The following is a 17,166-nucleotide window of genomic DNA, read 5'->3' as shown; positions in this document are numbered from 1 at the left end:
CTACTTACAAAACAGCAGGAAAGCATGATTGTAAAGGTGCACTAACTGACAGGGGGCTGGAGTACTACCTGGAAATACTTTTAACTCATTTGTTAAAAACAGACTAGTCGACAGTGTCCCATTCAAAGGTATGAATTAAATGTCGTACAATAGCTCTTTCAAAGTAAGAAATGAATCTAACTTTCGGGTTCTAGTTCACTCCTTCAATAAATATTTGGTATAATAAAGATAACCCATTTTATGATTCAGAAATCAGTCCTGTTCTGGGAGAGTTTTGTAACATAGGTATTTCTTGCAAAAGACATCACTTTTCTTCCGTGGGCGTATGCTTTTCCACACATTGCCCACCGACTGTCAATACCATCTTCAGTTTTTTCTGCCCAATTCTGGCATTTAATCATTGTTCCACTTTGGGGGTGATGCAAACCTCCACTGAGCTCGCAGGAAGTTTAGCCTTCACTTATGAGGGTGTAGCATGTGGATGGATGGCTAGCTCTGCTGGTGGCTGTACTCTGAGAGAACTGAACAACAGCCCTACCTCCTCCACTTCCTCTTTGCAGAAACTACTAGTAGCATTAACCTTGCAGCTCAAGATTTCACATTATGCTCATCTTCTGCAAAGCTTTTGACACGGTCTCCCACAGTATTCTTGTCAGCAAGTTAAGGAAGTATGGGCTGGATGAATGCACTACAAGGTGGGTAGAAAGCTGGCTAGATTGTCGGGCTCAACGGGTAGTGATCAATGGCTCCATATCTAGTTGGCAGCCGGTATCAAGTGGAGTGCCCCAAGGGTCGGTCCTGGGGCCGGTTTTGTTCAATATCTTCATAAATGATCTGGAGGATGGTGTGGATTGCACTCTCAGCAAATTTGCGGATGATACTAAACTGGGAGGAGTGGTAGATACGCTGGAGGGGAGGGATAGGATACAGAAGGACCTAGACAAATTGGAGGATTGGGCCAAAAGAAATCTGATGAGGTTCAATAAGGATAAGTGCAGGGTTCTGCACTTAGGATGGAAGAACCCAATGCACAGCTACAGACTAGGGACCGAATGGCTAGGCAGCAGTTCTGCGGAAAAGGACCTAGGGGTGACAGTGGACGAGAAGCTGGATATGAGTCAGCAGTGTGCCCTTGTTGCCAAGAAGGCCAATGGCATTTTGGGATGTATAAGTAGGGGCATAGCGAGCAGATCGAGGGACGTGATCGTTCCCCTCTATTCGACATTGGTGAGGCCTCATCTGGAGTACTGTGTCCAGTTTTGGGCCCCACACTTCAAGAAGGATGTGGATAAATTGGAGAGAGTCCAGCAAAGGGCAACAAAAATGATTAGGGGACTGGAACACATGAGTTATGAGGAGAGGCTGAGGGAGCTGGGATTGTTTAGCCTGCAGAAGAGAAGAATGAGGGGGAATTTGATAGCTGCTTTCAACTACCTGAAAGGGGGTTCCAAAGAGGATGGCTCTAGACTGTTCTCAATGGTAGCAGATGACAGAACGAGGAGTAATGGTCTCAAGTTGCAGTGGGGGAGGTTTAGATTGGATATTAGGAAAAACTTTTTCACTAAGAGGGTGGTGAAACACTGGAATGCGTTACCTAGGGAGGTGGTAGAATCTCCTTCCTTAGAGGTTTTTAAGGTCAGGCTTGACAAAGCCCTGGCTGGGATGATTTAACTGGGAATTGGTCCTGCTTTGAGCAGGGGGTTGGACTAGATGACCTTCAGGGGTCCCTTCCAACCCTGATATTCTATGATTCTGCATGGGGGGAACAAGATGAGGAGGGGTACCTTACAGCTTCCTGACCTCTTGAGCACCTGACATGGGAGCTGTATGTTTGCTGTCTTTATAGCTTTTTAGACAAGCAAGATAATGTGCTCCATTATAATGAACTCTACCACTGAAAAAAATAAATACCAGCTGCATAAAAAATACACATTGATTATATTTGTCACTGAAATGTGATTACAGTTGCCCCACAATGGCATGGTGTTCATCTGGTCATATAGGGCCTGATCCAAAGCCCATCAAAACCCATGTGAGATTTTCTGTTCACTTACCATAGAATCATAGGACTGGAAGGGATCTCAATAGGTCATCTAGTCCAGTCTCCTGCACTCATGGCAGGACTATATTATCTAGACCGTTCCTGACAGGTGTTTGTCTAACCCGCTCTTAAAAATCTCCAATGATGGAGATTCCACAACCTCCCTAGGCAATTTATTCCAGAGCTTAACCACTCTGTCAGTTAGCAAGTTTTTCCTAATGTCCAACCTATACCTCCCTTGCTCCAATTTAAGCCCATTGCCACTTCAGTGGCTTGAGGTTAGGCCCATATTGTACTCCTGTCACTTAATAGTAATGCAGTAGACTTCTTTTTTAAAAAATTGTAACTAACAGTTAATTTGGGGATCCTTGTTCCTGTGTACTGGACCTATAACATTTTTGACCTACCCTAAGTTTTGTAGTTTTAAGGAGGTTACATTTTCAAAGGCACAAATGACAGTGAGGTATCTAACTACCATTGACTTTCAGTGCGAGGTAGGTATCTCTCATTGCCAGTTGTGTGTTTGAAAGTATCCCTCTTGGTGGTTTAGTTACAGTTACTTCTGTTGCACAGATAAAACTTCCCGTGTTTTGCTCTGCTGTTCTGTGTAGCATATATAAATGCAAAATGATACAAGTTCCTAAATTTAGATGAATGAAGCAGTTAAATATTTACACCCATATTTTCAAAAATGGCCTCTAATTTTTGGTGGCTCAGTGTTTCGGGTATCCAGTTTGAGGTATGGATAGCTATACTGTATCAAATTTGGCAACCAAAAATAGTGGACAATTTTGAAATATTGGCCTTAGGCTTTTTTAGCTAACTTTGGAAATATTTGAAAAGCTTCTTGATTCCATCCAGTAAGTAATCTCAACAGTCAGGATGACTACTTCAGTGTTAAGCCAATCTTTGTTTGAGCCTCATAACATCATGCTTTTTGAAGGAATATTTGAGAAGTTTTGGTGCCTGAGACTAGTGACATCATTGTGTGTGGGCCTGTATATATGTATGTACATGGGGAAAGGAGGGATGATATTGTATAAGAAAGTAGGAATCTTGATGCCCAGTGTTCCACTGTTGTCTTGCAACTAGTTGTGTAATCACAGAATCATAGAACTGGAAGGGACCTCAAGAGGTCATCTAGTCCAATCCCCTGCACTCAAGGCAGAACTATCTAGACCATTCCTGACAGATGATTGTCTAACCTGCTCTTAAAAATCTCCAATGATGGAGATTCCACAACCTCCCTAGGCAATTTATTCCAGAGCTTAACCACTCTGTCAGTTAGCAAGTTTTTCCTAATATCCAACCAAAACCTCTCTTGCTGAAATTTAAACCCATTGCTTCTTGTCCTAGCCTCAGAGGTTAAGAAAAACAATTTTTTTTCCTCCCCCTTGTAACAACCTTTTACACACTTGAAAACTTTTATCATGTCCCCTCTGTCTTCTCTTTTCCAGATTAAGCAAACCCAATTTTTTCAGTCTTCCCACACAGGTCATGTTTTCTAGACCTTTAATCATTTTTGTTGCTCTTCTCTGGATTCTCTCCAGTTTGTCCATATCCATCCTGAAATGTGGCGCCCAGAACTGGACACAATACTCCAGTTGAGGCCTAATCAGAGTAGAGTAGAGCAGAAGAATTACTTCTCATGTCTTGCTTACAACACTCCTGCTAACACATCTCAGAAGGATGTTCACTTTTTTTTTGCAATGGCTTTACACTGTTGAATAATACTGAGCTTGTGGTCCACTGTGACCCCCAAATCCCTTTATGCAGTACTCCTTCCTAGGCAGTCATTTTCCATTTTGTATGTGTGCAACTGATTGTTCCTTCCTAAATGGAGTACTTTTAATTTGTCCTCATTGAATTTCATCCTATTTACTTCTGACCATTTCTCTAATGCATTAATTTATACATAACACAGAAGAAAGTTTCCTCATTTCAGATACTTCAGAATCTAGGTTTACAAAGTGAGACCCAACAAGTGATTACTTCATATCATGGAAGATGTTTGTGCTTTTTTTAAAATTTCATTGAAGGAACAGGGAAACAGCCTTGTCATTGCAGTTTTAAAATTGGCTTTAATGAATTAGTCATAAATGCTTTCCACTCTCTTGGTTTTAGTATGGATAGCCCTTTCTGTATTTGAAAATTGTATTTGAATATGGTGAAATGAATGTGCTTTTTTAAAAAAAAATTAATGCACATTTGATTAATTCAAAAGAAAGCTCTGAATTAGTCTGTCTGCTGTATTCTGCTTTGTGCATAATACAGGTGTTACACTGGCTTCTAAAGAGGTATCTCACTAATGGAGAAAAGTCCTATATAATTTAACAGAACAAGATATCTTTCTGTAAGTGTTTTAACCATCTGACGGAGTTGAATAGGAAATTATATCCTTGCTCTTGAATTTCATAAGATTGTTAAAATATATGTTAAGTAGTTTTCACTCCTAATAAAATTCCGTAGGTTTTCAGAGTAATTTCTCTATAACCTTGTTGGTTTTATCCCTATTAAATTCTACAGGACTTTTCTATAAAGGTATGTAGGAGTTGTGTGGTAATGCAATGTACCTGCAGCAGTTTCCTGCTGAGAAAAGAGGCAAAGATTGCCCCCAAGATCCCTGGAGTAGGATCTCTGAGGTGGCAGCTGCTACATCTGTTTAAAGTGTTCACTGTGCTTTTTCACACAAACCAGCAGCCCCTAGCAGATGCCAAAGGGGACATGGGCATTTGTCACGGTTCCTCCCCCACTCTGAACGCTAGGGTACAGATGTGGGGACCTGCATGAAAAAACCTCCTAAGCTTATCTTTACCAGCTTAGGTCAAAACTTCCCCAAGGTACAAAATATTACTCCCGTTATCCTTGGACTGGCCGCTACCACCACCAAACTAATACTGGTTACTGGGGAAGAGCTGTTTGGACGCGTCCTTCCCCCCAAAATACTTCCCAAAACCTTGCACCCCACTTCCTGGACAAGGTTTGGTAAAAAGCCTCACCAATTTGCTTAGGTGACTACAGACCCAGACCCTTGGATCTTAAGAACAATGAACAATCCTCCCAACACTTGCACCCCCCCCCTTTCCTGGGAAATGTTGGATAAAAAGCCTCACCAATTTGCATAGGTGACCACAGACCCAAACCCTTGGATCTGAGAACAATGAAAAAGCATTCAGTGTTTTACAAGAAGACTTTTAATAAAAAATAGAAGTAAATAGAAATAAAGAAATCCCCCCTGTAAAATCAGGATGGTAGATATCTTACAGGGTAATTAGATTCAAAAACATAGAGAACCCCTCTAGGCAAAACCTTAAGTTACAAAAAAGATACACAGACAGAAATAGTTATTCTATTCAGCACAATTCTTTTCTCAGCCATTTAAAGCAATCATAATCTAACACATACCTAGCTAGATTACTTACTAAAAGTTCTAAGACTCCATTCCTGTTCTGTCCCTGGCCAAGACGACTACAGACAGACACAGACCCTTTGTTTCTCTCCCTCCTCCCAGCTTTTGAAAGTATCTTGTCTCCTCATTGGTCATTTTGGTCAGGTGCCAGCGAGGTTACCTTTAGCTTCTTAACCCTTTACAGGTGAGAGGAGCTTTCCCCTGGCCAGGAGGGATTTCAAAGGGGTTTACCCTTCCCTTTATATTTATGACAGCATTGGATTGTCTAGAACTGCTGGCAGTGCTAACACTCCCTTCACGATGTGCTCAGGAAGTGCAAGCACCAAGATTCTGCTGCCTCCTACACTCTTGCCTGAAAGAGTGTAAAGGGCTTCTTGTGTCCTGTTTACCCCCCTCCTGCGCACACATACCCTGGGCCCCTGTCCTATCTAGCCTGTGCAATGGTCTACTTAAAAGTTTGTCTGATAGGCTGGTACAATTACAAATAAGACACTTTGCTCTTAAGGGCACTAACACATATTTGAAAATACCAACTAATTGTGTTTACCTTGGAGACTGGAACAGCCTTGTAAGCAAACAGTAATGTTTGTCAACTCTCAGAGAAAAGACGTTTGTCCTATTTTGTTCCCTCCGTTTTATTACCCAAAACAGGGAATTACATACAGTTCAAAACTTTAGCAGTTATGGTCTTAATTGAGCATAGCATTTAATCATGTGCTTAACTTGAATGACTTAATTAAGTCCTGTTGACTGCAGTGGGATTTACACATGTTCCTAAGTACTATGTTAAATAGGGATGGACTTAAGTACATGCTTCTAGTTTGTGGCCTATGTATGTGAATGTTCCCAAAACTTTTTGTTTTGTGTCACAACTACAATATTTATGTATTAATATATGAGCAGTTCCTGCAAATGCTTTCTCACTCATGTAGTTTTTATTCCTGTGAGTAATTCCTCATTGGTTAGTTATAATACTATACTCATGTGAGTAAGGATATGCAGGTTTGGACCCATTTAGTTTTTGAAATGTAATAGCAAGACGCTTACATTAGTTTCTATCTTATATTGTGAGCATTGTCTATTTCCTGATGCTGTAAATTGCTATGCCAAATCAATCATCCTCCCTTCAAATGGTGATTCACAACAGCTTTATTGTAGAGAGACTTGTCAGAGGCCACAAATATGTGCACATACTCTGTGCTTCAGGGTGAATGTAATAGAGCTATTATTCTAGAATTCCTACAGTATGTAGAAATTATTGTTCTAGCTAGATATGCAGCGCCATCTAGTGATTTTATGTAGAAGGGAAGATTGTAGATATTAAGAACCCTGGAGTAATGACTAGTGATTATAGTTGTCTCTGTTTTTGGATGGCCAAATGGAGACAGCTTAAAGGCCACTGATTTTTGTGAAAGAACAGAGCACCCATTCTCTGAAAATCAATCACTTTAAGGTGTCTCAAGTTGATAGCTCCCAAAATTACTAAAATTACTTCTGCCATTATGCATCCTTTGTGTATATATAGAGAGAAAAATCTTTGCTTCTTTCATATTTGTCAGTGTAGAATGCACTGCCCAATAGCAAAGTCTTCAGCAATTAAATGCATTTAGAAATGGCAGCCCCCATCTTAAAAACAAACAAATTCACTCAGAAAATATACCAACTAGTTTGGAATTTTAGCATGACTTTTAATTATGATAATTTAGCACTCCCATCATGCAGCTTCACAATCCTTAAGTGATTAGTTTATCACAGGCCCCCAAAATTATCAGCTACGTTACAAATTGTTTTACAGTGTACAAATATGTTGTCTTTGCTTTAGTTTTCTAACATTTATATCTGTTTTCCCAGCATACTTAATACTGTATAATAGAAAAATGCAGAGCTCTTCAGATAAATCATGAGTTATCAATGTTTCTGTAAAAATGCAAGAAGTTATTGTTTATTCTTTTCCCCCTGGCCAACTTCTCGTAGCAGTGGGATTGCTGGCAATTGTGTTCAAACACAGGATACAGTTGGCTTTAACTGTGGAAGATTTTAGAGCTATAGCATCTGGCTGGTTCTTCAACTTGGGCATTTTACAATTCCAACCTTTTCTGCTGGGGATACTTTTCTATTGATTTGTTTTGTTGTATTGGTCGTCATTTCTACTGGGCTTAGTTTTGTTCATTTAAGAATATGATTTTAAGGCACAGTCCTTGATATATATTTGCCAAGAATTTTTATTGTACAAGAGTTTGGATATGCTCTTATATGTTGGGCTGCCATGTCCTTTAACAAAAAACAAACAAAACAAACCACCCTGCCTCTGCTACCAAATGGAAGAGAATGTGAGATGCAGATATACTTAAGCTCACTTAATATCAACTTGCTTAATATAGAATTCTCTTGAATGGAAATGTCTTTTCTAGGCACCAAAGTATACAACAATAATTTAGCACTGATGTGTCCATTTAATGTTAATTGAATGTTAAATAATTTTCCATTCAGCATTTTCTGGGCCCATTCTTTCTTCCAGTGAAATGAGCTGCAAAACTCTCTGTGAATGAAGTAGGGGCAAGATCACATCCCCTGTAATAAAAAAAACCAAACAAATTGTTAATGGTGGAATGCTTTATAACGTGTGTACTTACTTTAACCCTAAACTCATTCTAACTGCAAAATCTGTCTTCTGTCTTTGTGAAATAAAAATCTGAAGTGTTTTAAAAATCTGATTGTTACTGGTATTGCTTAACTGAGCAGGAGTATTTTTTAAAAAAGAAAAAGAGCAACTGAATGGCTCACTAGTTGTTAATGAAACAGGTCTCCAGTTCAAATGCAGCCCAAGGAAACTTTTTGTCATCTGATGACTGCTTATATAAAATGTATTTGGTGATTTACCAGGTTCCCAATGGCTACAGCACAGCAGCCACAATAAGAGCTGGCATGAATTGGCTCCTTTGTTATCAGCCTCATCTGAAAGGCCAATGACTGACTGAGCCCGGCGAATCCCTTAGTGGATTTTCCAGAAGATGGTTGAGGAACATTGGTAGCACGTTGTGGGGAAACTTAGACTACTGCTGCTCATGCTGTATCATTTCTGTTGATAAACAGAGGGCTTTGGTCTCAGGGGTTCCCAATCTAGCACTTTGATCAAACACTAAAATCACACTTAAAATATCCAACAAATGTTCAGCTTTGCTAAAGTAACAAGTACCTGAGAATATTGTCTAGTTGATGAAATTCTTCCAAAATTCATTATAACATGCATCACTCCTCATTATGGTAAACCATAAAATTTGTTAATATATTAGTGTCATGGTGATGATGATATAGTAGAGGTTGTGTATATGTAGAGTACATAGGAAGTTGAGTGGCAGTTGTGTTATTTTTTTTAACCTCCAGTAAAAGTTGTTAGGGTTTCTTTTTAGCAACTCTTATTTTGTGAGACTCAGAATTTGACCAGTGGAGATTTGAGGCCAAAATTTAGCATACTGTTTTAAAAAATTATTATAGTGATAAACTTGGTTTAAATTGGTTTGGTCAATGTTAATTTATAGGCAGCAAAACAAAATAAAAAACCATCACCGCACAGCAAAAAATACAACCAACCAAACCAAACAATAACAGCAGCAGCAAAGGTAGGGGGTAGTGTGGCTGTAGATTCTTTTTTACAGTCCTGTAACTAAAAATGTATTTCTTTATCAACTAAAATTGTACAGGCCTTTAATGCTTAATATGAATCCTGGTACACTGAAATACTTCAGAATTCATAAATGAGAATGACTGAGCTATTTGAGTTTGAAAAGTGATCACTATTTATGCACAATAACACCTTTCAACCAAGATTCATGAGATTTTTTTGTTTTTGTTAATGGACAGTAAACTCTAACGTAAGTCTAAAAAACTGACACAAGAGGGAACTTTGTAGAAAAATACTGCGCCTCTTTGGTTGCAAATCTCCTAATTTTTTAGTTCTGACAGAGAAGGGAGGAAGGGAGTTTCCAGTACATTCTGGGGGCCTCTGCACTAGGGTCAACAGTGAGAGTCTTGGGTCCCACTAACTAGCCACAGTTAATGGAGGAAGAAGTCTGTCACCAAACAGACCTTGCTGAAAGAAGGGGGGATAATGGTCTGTCAGTCTTTGCCACTGTCCTACCTGAGTGAAGAGATTTTGTTGCTGCCTCTGGAAGAGAGAATAACAGATCAAGATAGGGAAGAGCAGAGGCCTGTTGAGTGGGATGGAGGGAGCTCTTGCTCTCTAGGACAGTGCTAGCTTCTACAGGATTGGAATTTCAAGCAAGTTTCCAGCGATTCAAAATCAAACTGATTCTCCCATCCTTTTGATGTTTACCCATAAATAGAGATATCTCAGTTTACTGGCCTTGAGGACACAGTGGAAGGCCCATGAATGGGATGGAACATCCTTTGTTATGAGATTTTTGTTTGTTTTGCTTCGCTTTGTTGGGTTTTCAGGGGGAGGAAAGGAGGGTGGGGTTGCCTCTGAGAAGAGACAGATTTGTGTGTATGGTTTTTATATTCGGAGTTGGACATGCCCCTGGACTTATGTGGAAGAGCCCCTTTAATACATCTAACTAATAACTTAAAAAAATAGCGATACCATTGCTTTGCTGAATTGAGTTTCACATATGTTCTGCTGTCATCTTGGGGGACCAGATACATTTTTAAGGGTGGGGTTCAGGAGATTGTTTTGAAACGAACTGTTAGCTTTTAAGTCTGCAAGAGGTCATCTTGGCTTGTCAGTGTCCTGTTAATTTAATGTAATTTTCATTCATATTCCCACATGTCATATTATATCATTCTTACTCCCATCTTTGTGTGTTTCATGGAACATCTGCATTTTTGGATACTGTGTACACTGTCAAGCACACTCTCAGTGCTAAACAAATAATACTATTAATACACATACCAAAATCATAGTCTTATGTTTTTCTAAATCTTCAGCCCTTCTTTCCCCTAGAAGTGTACAAATTAACAAAAACAAAATTTAGAAAGAAAGAAATGTGCATGTAGGTTTATTAGCTTATTTGATTTTTTAAAAACAAATCGGGGGTGGGGGTAACTGCATTTTCTGTGTGTGGTGGTTTCTTGAGTTTTATTAAGATGGTTCATTTCTATTCAGATCCCAAGACCCCTACTTTGTGTCTGTTGCATAATATATTCTTCTTGCTTTTATTGAAATAAGCTTAATAACGTCAAACTCGGATTAAGTTTTAAGTCTCATGAAAGGCAAGTAGCCATGTAAACGTAAAATTCCCAGTTGAATATAATAATGTATATGCATTCCATTAGATTATAAGAATGTAATTGAAAGTAGAATAAAAATGCTTTTCTATTCTGGCCGTCTTTTGCAGACTTTTATGGGTTTATCCATTATATTGAAAGGTAGATTTCTGCTGGATTCTTAAATTTTCTTTCTCACTACATATAAGAAACTACACTTGTATAGCAAAGAATCTGACTTGAACAGTTCCCTTATCCCTTCAAAAGGCCAAACTTAAAAAGAAGTTGTGAATTTATATGGATTCAGAGCATAATGTCTCAGATTAGACTTAAGTGAATGAGCACCAAACCTCAGTATTGCACCTGCCTCTACTAGGTGCAGCAGAAGAAAATGGTTGTCTTGTGCATGGTCACTAGCACTTTCCTGTCCAAAGAAGTGTTGTTTCTTCAGATCACGTAAGTAGTATGGAATACACCATGGTGGAATCTATCAGAGCTAAAGGACTATTTATTTATTTATTTATTCTTTTTAAAAAAAAAAAAAAAAATTAAGATAATTTGGTTCCCATCGGTGTGACAATATCAGACTGATGTCACAAGTTACTGAAGATCTGTATCTACAAAAGAGATACAGTTTCTCCTCACTACCTCCATCAAGGTACCTCAATCTTGATCTAGAGGGAGCACAGCATCCAGGCCCATTCTGTACTAAGGGCATATCTATTCAGAGATCTAGTGAACGGCAAGTTGGGATATGTATCTACAGCCTACAAGGCTGCCATGTACTATGTGGCCATGAGGACCCTGCTACCGTGAATTAAAAGTTCCATAGTGTGATTGGACATACCACTATTCGTAACAGGATGCAGGATTTCAGTAACTTTTGATGTCACTCTGATACTGTAACTGTCATGAGAGTTAAAAGTTAGAAACAGTAGGTCAAAGCGCACTATGGAACTTTTAGTGCATGGCAGGCTAGTGCAATGTAGATTCATAGCCTGGTTTGCCCTGTACAAAGTCTCTGCAGTGACAAGCCCTTAACCTCTCTTCTGACACGGTCAACAATTGTTCTAGTGGTATTTATGTGATCTGGACACAGGACTACCATCTAATTCAGTGTAGGCCACTGCAAGCAGATGGCATTTACTTTTATCACGCCCACCCAGAGACAGGTGAAAGTTTCTGTATCCTCTGATCCAATCCCCTTCTCAGTTTTCATTCCTTCCTCCTCCTCTAGTTGAGTTCTGCATGTCTTTCTGCTCCTCTGGCTTGACCATTCTTCTCACCTTCCCAACCATTTCTTTGTCCCCCTTTGCATAGTCGAAACCCTCACCTGACAGAACATTTAATACATGAAAAAATCCACAAGATGCATTAAGACCACCAAAGTCAGCTCATGATTCTGTATTTGTACCCGTTGTCCTCCTGGCCCTTGCTGCTCCTTGTCTCTGTGTTTTGTACCCTACTTAGATTCTGAACTCTTCAGGATAGGGAGCTGTCTTTTTGGTGTTTTAATAACACACTTAGCACAGTTTGGGTGCTGTGAAACAAACAACAATCAGATATAACACAAGAAGCTACCAAATGAGGAATCAGTTGGATGGGACTACTCATGGTGGTAAGCCCTGTGTCTGGTAGTGTTTCCAGGATCAGGCCCTGAGATTATAAAATCTACTGGGATTTGCTGCTGCTTTGTCTACAAAGGGTCATTCATATTTAGGGCACTGTAATATTCAAATAACAAAATTACTGCCAGTCCCCTGATTCAACCTTATACCCAAACTGAAACCATTTTAGGAAATAAAAGGGCCTCAGAAAGAAGGTGGTGTTTTTGTTCTGGCTTTCAAGGTGGTGCTCTGTTCTGAACAGTTTGATTCTCTCATAGCAGAAGAGTACATGCAGTATCGCTTTCCACTGTTGGCAAAGGAAGCTTTAGGTTTGATATACCTAAGATATAAACAAAATTCATTAATATTAATTATCCTTAAAAATAATGTCTGTGATAGTATTTGAAGCTTGGGGAATTTAATCCCTATAATAGACTTAATGAACACAGCATCTGATGGTAAAATTAATCAGTGCAATCATATGACTGCATATGTGTCTGGACAATTAAGACTTTCTGATACCTAATGAAAAAGCTTGCAGTACATTCGGTTTGGAGAAATTGTTCCCTAAATATTATATATTTTCTGATTTCTGTTTCCATAATTTTTATTAGTAGGGACATTTGCATGAATAAAGAGCTCTCATCCTTAGTGTATCTCCTGTTTATTTCGTACCAAAAGTCATAATACTATTTATCATTATTGTTACTTACTGTATGGAAATTCTGCATATTATTATTGGTTCAGTTTTATTTAATTTTGCTATTGAAACAAATCAAACCATTTGGGCTAAAGATTTCAGCACCAAACTAGTAACAAGCCACCCCTTGCCTATTTAAAAAGAGTCTCTTCAAAAAGTGCTTTGGGTTTTATTAATGTAAAGAATTTTTTAAAAAAAGGATGATGCAGTGGCTAGAGCACTAGGCTTCAGACTTGGGAAGCCAGAATTTGATTCCGTGCTCTGCCACAGTCTTTTTGTGTGACTGGGCAAGTCACTGAGCCGCTCTGTATCTCTGTTCCCCATTTGTAGAATGAGTATGATAGTACTGCCCTACCTCACTGGGGGTGGTTGTGAAGATAAAAATTGTGAGGCACTCAGATACTATGGTACCTGGGGCCACATAATTACCGAAAGTAAATAAAAATAAGGGCAGGAATTCCTGGCCCCTTGAAGTCAATGGATGTTTTGCTATTAATTTCAATAGAGCCAGGATTCCAATTAAGGTTTGAAATATCATTCTGCTTCCTGTGCATTTAATAATCTTATGTGACTGTTATACTGACAGTCACTAACATGTTGCTTTATTGTTTTGCCATTCAACTTTGGATGTCTGATTATTTGAGAAGTAAAACGAAATCATTTTAAAGGGGAACTGGTTAGGAGCAGGGAAGAGAAGAGAACATTCTGACAGTAGAGAACAGTATCTTAGTGGATTTATTTTTACTAACAAGCAAAGAGTAAATTAAGTAGAACAGTCCTGCTTTCTAGAAATACAACTTAAATAATTATTTAACCCATTAATCAACATTTTAGCTAATTTTCTTGCTGATATGCATGATGTCTCACAGTATTTCAGCCACCAGTGGCAGCCTGTCAGATGCTTTTGAGTGACTGAGTGATCCTTCAAATCTTACAACTAGTACAGTGTCAGCTGGCTAGAGAAGAAAGCCAAATAGATCTGAAGCAGTAACCAGCAAAAAACAAAAAGAAAAGGAGTACTTGTGGCACCTTAGAGACTAACAAATTTATTTGAGCATAAGCTTTCGTGAGCTACAGCTCACTTCATCGGATGCATTCAGTAGAAAACACAGTGGGGAGATTTATATACATAGAGAACATGAAACAGTGGGATTTACCATACACACTATAACGAGAGTGATCACTTAAGGTCACTATTACAAGCAGGGGGGTGCAAGGGGGGAACCTTTTGCAGTGATAATCAAGGTGGGCCATTTTCAGCAGTTGACAAGAATGTCTGAGGAACGGGGGGGGGGGGGGGGGAATAAACACGGGGAAATAGTTTTACTTTGTGTAATGACCCATCCACTCCCAGTCTCTATTCAAGCCTAAGTTAATTGTACCCTGTTTGCAAATTAATTCCAATTCAGCAGTCTCTCGTTGGAGTCCGTTTTTGAAGTTTTTTTGTTGAAGAATTGCAACTTTTAGGTCTGTAATCGAGTGACCAAAGAGATTGAAGTATTCTCCGACTGGTTTTTGAATGTTATAATTCTTGACATCTGATTTGTGTCCATTTATTCTTTTATGTAGAGACTGTACAGTTTGGCCAGTGTACATGGCAGAGGGGCATTGCTGGCACATGGCATATATCACATTGGTAGATGTGCAGGTGAACGAGCCTCTGATAGTGTGGCTGATGTGATTAGGCCCTATGATGGTGTCCCCTGAATAGGTATGTGGTACAGTTGCAACGGGCTTTGTTGCAAGGATAGGTTCCTGGGTTAGTGTTTTTGTTGTGTGGTGTGTGGTTGCTGGTGAGTATTTGCTTCAGGTTGGGGGGCTGTCTGTAAGCAAGGAGTGGCCTGTCTCCCAAGATCTGAGAGTGATGGGTCGTCCTTCAGGGTAGGTTGTAGATCCTTGATGATGCATTGGAGAGGTTTTAGTTGGGGGCTGAAGGTGATAACATTCAAAAACCAGTCGGAGAACATTTCAGTCTCTTTGGTCACTCGATTACAGACCTGAAAGTGGCAATTCTTCAACAAAAAAACTTCAAAAACAGACTCCAACGAGAGACTGCTGAATTGGAATTAATTTTCAAACTGGTTACAATTAATTTAGGCATGAATAAAGAGTGGGAGTGGATGGGTCATTACACAAAGTAAAACTAGTTCCCCATGTTTATTTCCCCCACTGTTCCTCAGACATTCTTGTCAACTGGTGGAAATGGCCCACCTTGATTATCACTACAAAAGGTTCTCCCCCCGGGATGGGCATCCGGAGTGCTGGCAGGTTAGCCCCTATGTATGCTAGTGGTTGTGTTCAGTCTATTTATTATTTGTAATTTAATGTTTGATTTTAATAAGAGGAAAAAATAGATGCTCTAGTTTAGTCTCTCTTAGGCCTTGATGCTGCAGTTGGATCCATTTAGCCAGCAGCTTTTTTCTGTGCTGGCCTTATTTACTTTACTAATGCTACCTTGGTTTACCTTACCCCCCGCTTTCCTGCTGGTAATAGCTCACCTTAAGTGATCACTCTCCTTACAGTGTGTATTGTAACACCCATTGTTTCATGTTCTCTATGTATATAAATCTCCTCACTGTATTTTCCACTGAATGCATCCGATGAAGTGAGCTGTAGCTCACGAAAGCTTATGCTCAAATAAATTTGTTAGTCTCTAAGGTGCCACAAGTACTCCTTCTATTTTTGCGAATACAGACTAACACGGCTGCTACTCTGAAACCCAGCAAAAAACAGTAACTCAAACAGCACTGTCATTGCAGTAACAAACAGGGAAATAGTACTGAAACTATGGACTAGTTCCTCATTGAAGGTAATGGCGCTACTTTGATTCATGGCAGGCTGGGTTACTTGTTCCATTCATCTAGCAATAAATACCTTACAGAAAGCCATAACTACTTCTATAGACTCATGAAATGGAAGATGGTGATCATCTATTCCATTTTCCTTCCAGCATGGGATTGTTCCTTGCAGTATATAGTTGATCCTAAAATCCTTGTGAACACAACTCTCCTAGACTCCCAATGGGAGATGGGCACCTGGAGGGCTGGCAGGTTAGCCCCTATGTATGCTAGTGGTTGTGTTCAATCTATTTATTATTTGTAATTTAATGTTTGATTTTAATAAGAGGAAAAAATAGATGCTCTAGTTTAGTCTCTCTTAGGCCTTGATGCTGCAGTTGGATCCATTTAGCCAGCAGCTTTTTTCTGTGCTGGCCTTATTTACTTTACTAATGCTACCTTGGTTTATACTTCAGCTTTTTTTAAAAAAAAGTCATTGTTTTGAGGACGGCTTTCATAAAGTGAAAGTTGTCATAACTACTTCTGAGTCTTCAGCAACATAATCAGCTCGGATTGATCTTGGGTGCAAAGGCAGCAAAACAGAATGCACGCGGCGGGACACTTCCACACTTGCTCAGAGGCCCTCTGTCGTCAGTTGTGCTTCACATGGGTTCAAATGTCTATCTGCCTGGATACAATTGCAGGTTCAGGGCCAAAGCCACCTGACCATGGAGATAGAGGTGGGGAAGTAACAGGAAAGAGAAACAAGAACTTGGAGTTATCCATGTTTGTTAAAACTTTTCTTTGAAAAGTTGGAAGTAAATGTATCCTTGACAAAAGAGTAGTTTTCTGTTATCTTGTCACTTACTGCTCTGGAGTTCTATATACGATACATAATGTATTCAAAAGGGCAGAATCTATCTCTGATGTAAGTGAGCACAGTGGATATTGACTACAATAGGTGTATCCACTTAAGCCAGGGCAGAATTTGCTATAATCTCTTGATACAGTTGTTGACAGAATGAAGCTGAGTCCATCAGTCCACCTCAGTTTCATTGTATCAGCTCAAAATGGATCTACCTAAATTATTTTAATTTATCCTTTAATTCTTCTTATTATTTATTGTACAATACATAATAACACAAATTACAGTGCAAATACAGTCCAACTTTCTAATGGCATTTTCTTTCTTCTTCTGATTAGAGCCTCTGTGTGTTCACACCTCCGGGAGCTAAGGAAGGACAACCACAGCTCATTCCTGCAGGGCCCATTGCACTTGGCACCACAATATCTGCATATGTAGCCAAATATAGAAAAACTTTGTTAGTAGAAGATATTCTGGGGGTAAATTACTTTCTCTTTTTAAAGAGATACATGGATTTTTTTTCCCCAAAAAATGTATTATTGTT

General features: G+C 39.2%; 1 protein-coding gene across 2 annotated transcripts in view; it reads left to right on the top strand.

Annotated features, from left to right (window-relative positions):
• PDE10A (phosphodiesterase 10A) overlaps positions 1–17,166 on the top strand; it is a 337,153-nt gene that overhangs the window by 192,345 nt on the left and 127,642 nt on the right. For both annotated transcript variants that reach the window (XM_084623497.1, XM_084623496.1), the window contains exon 6: positions 16,961–17,101. In XM_084623497.1, coding sequence (XP_084479623.1) covers positions 16,961–17,101 — 141 coding nt within the window. The remainder of the gene's footprint in view (positions 1–16,960; positions 17,102–17,166) is intronic.

The sequence above is a fragment of the Lepidochelys olivacea genome, assembly GCF_965140295.1.
Source record: "Lepidochelys olivacea isolate rLepOli2 genome assembly, chromosome: 3".
NCBI classification, from domain to species: domain Eukaryota; kingdom Metazoa; phylum Chordata; order Testudines; family Cheloniidae; genus Lepidochelys; species Lepidochelys olivacea.
This window is presented reverse-complemented; position numbering and strand designations above follow the sequence as displayed.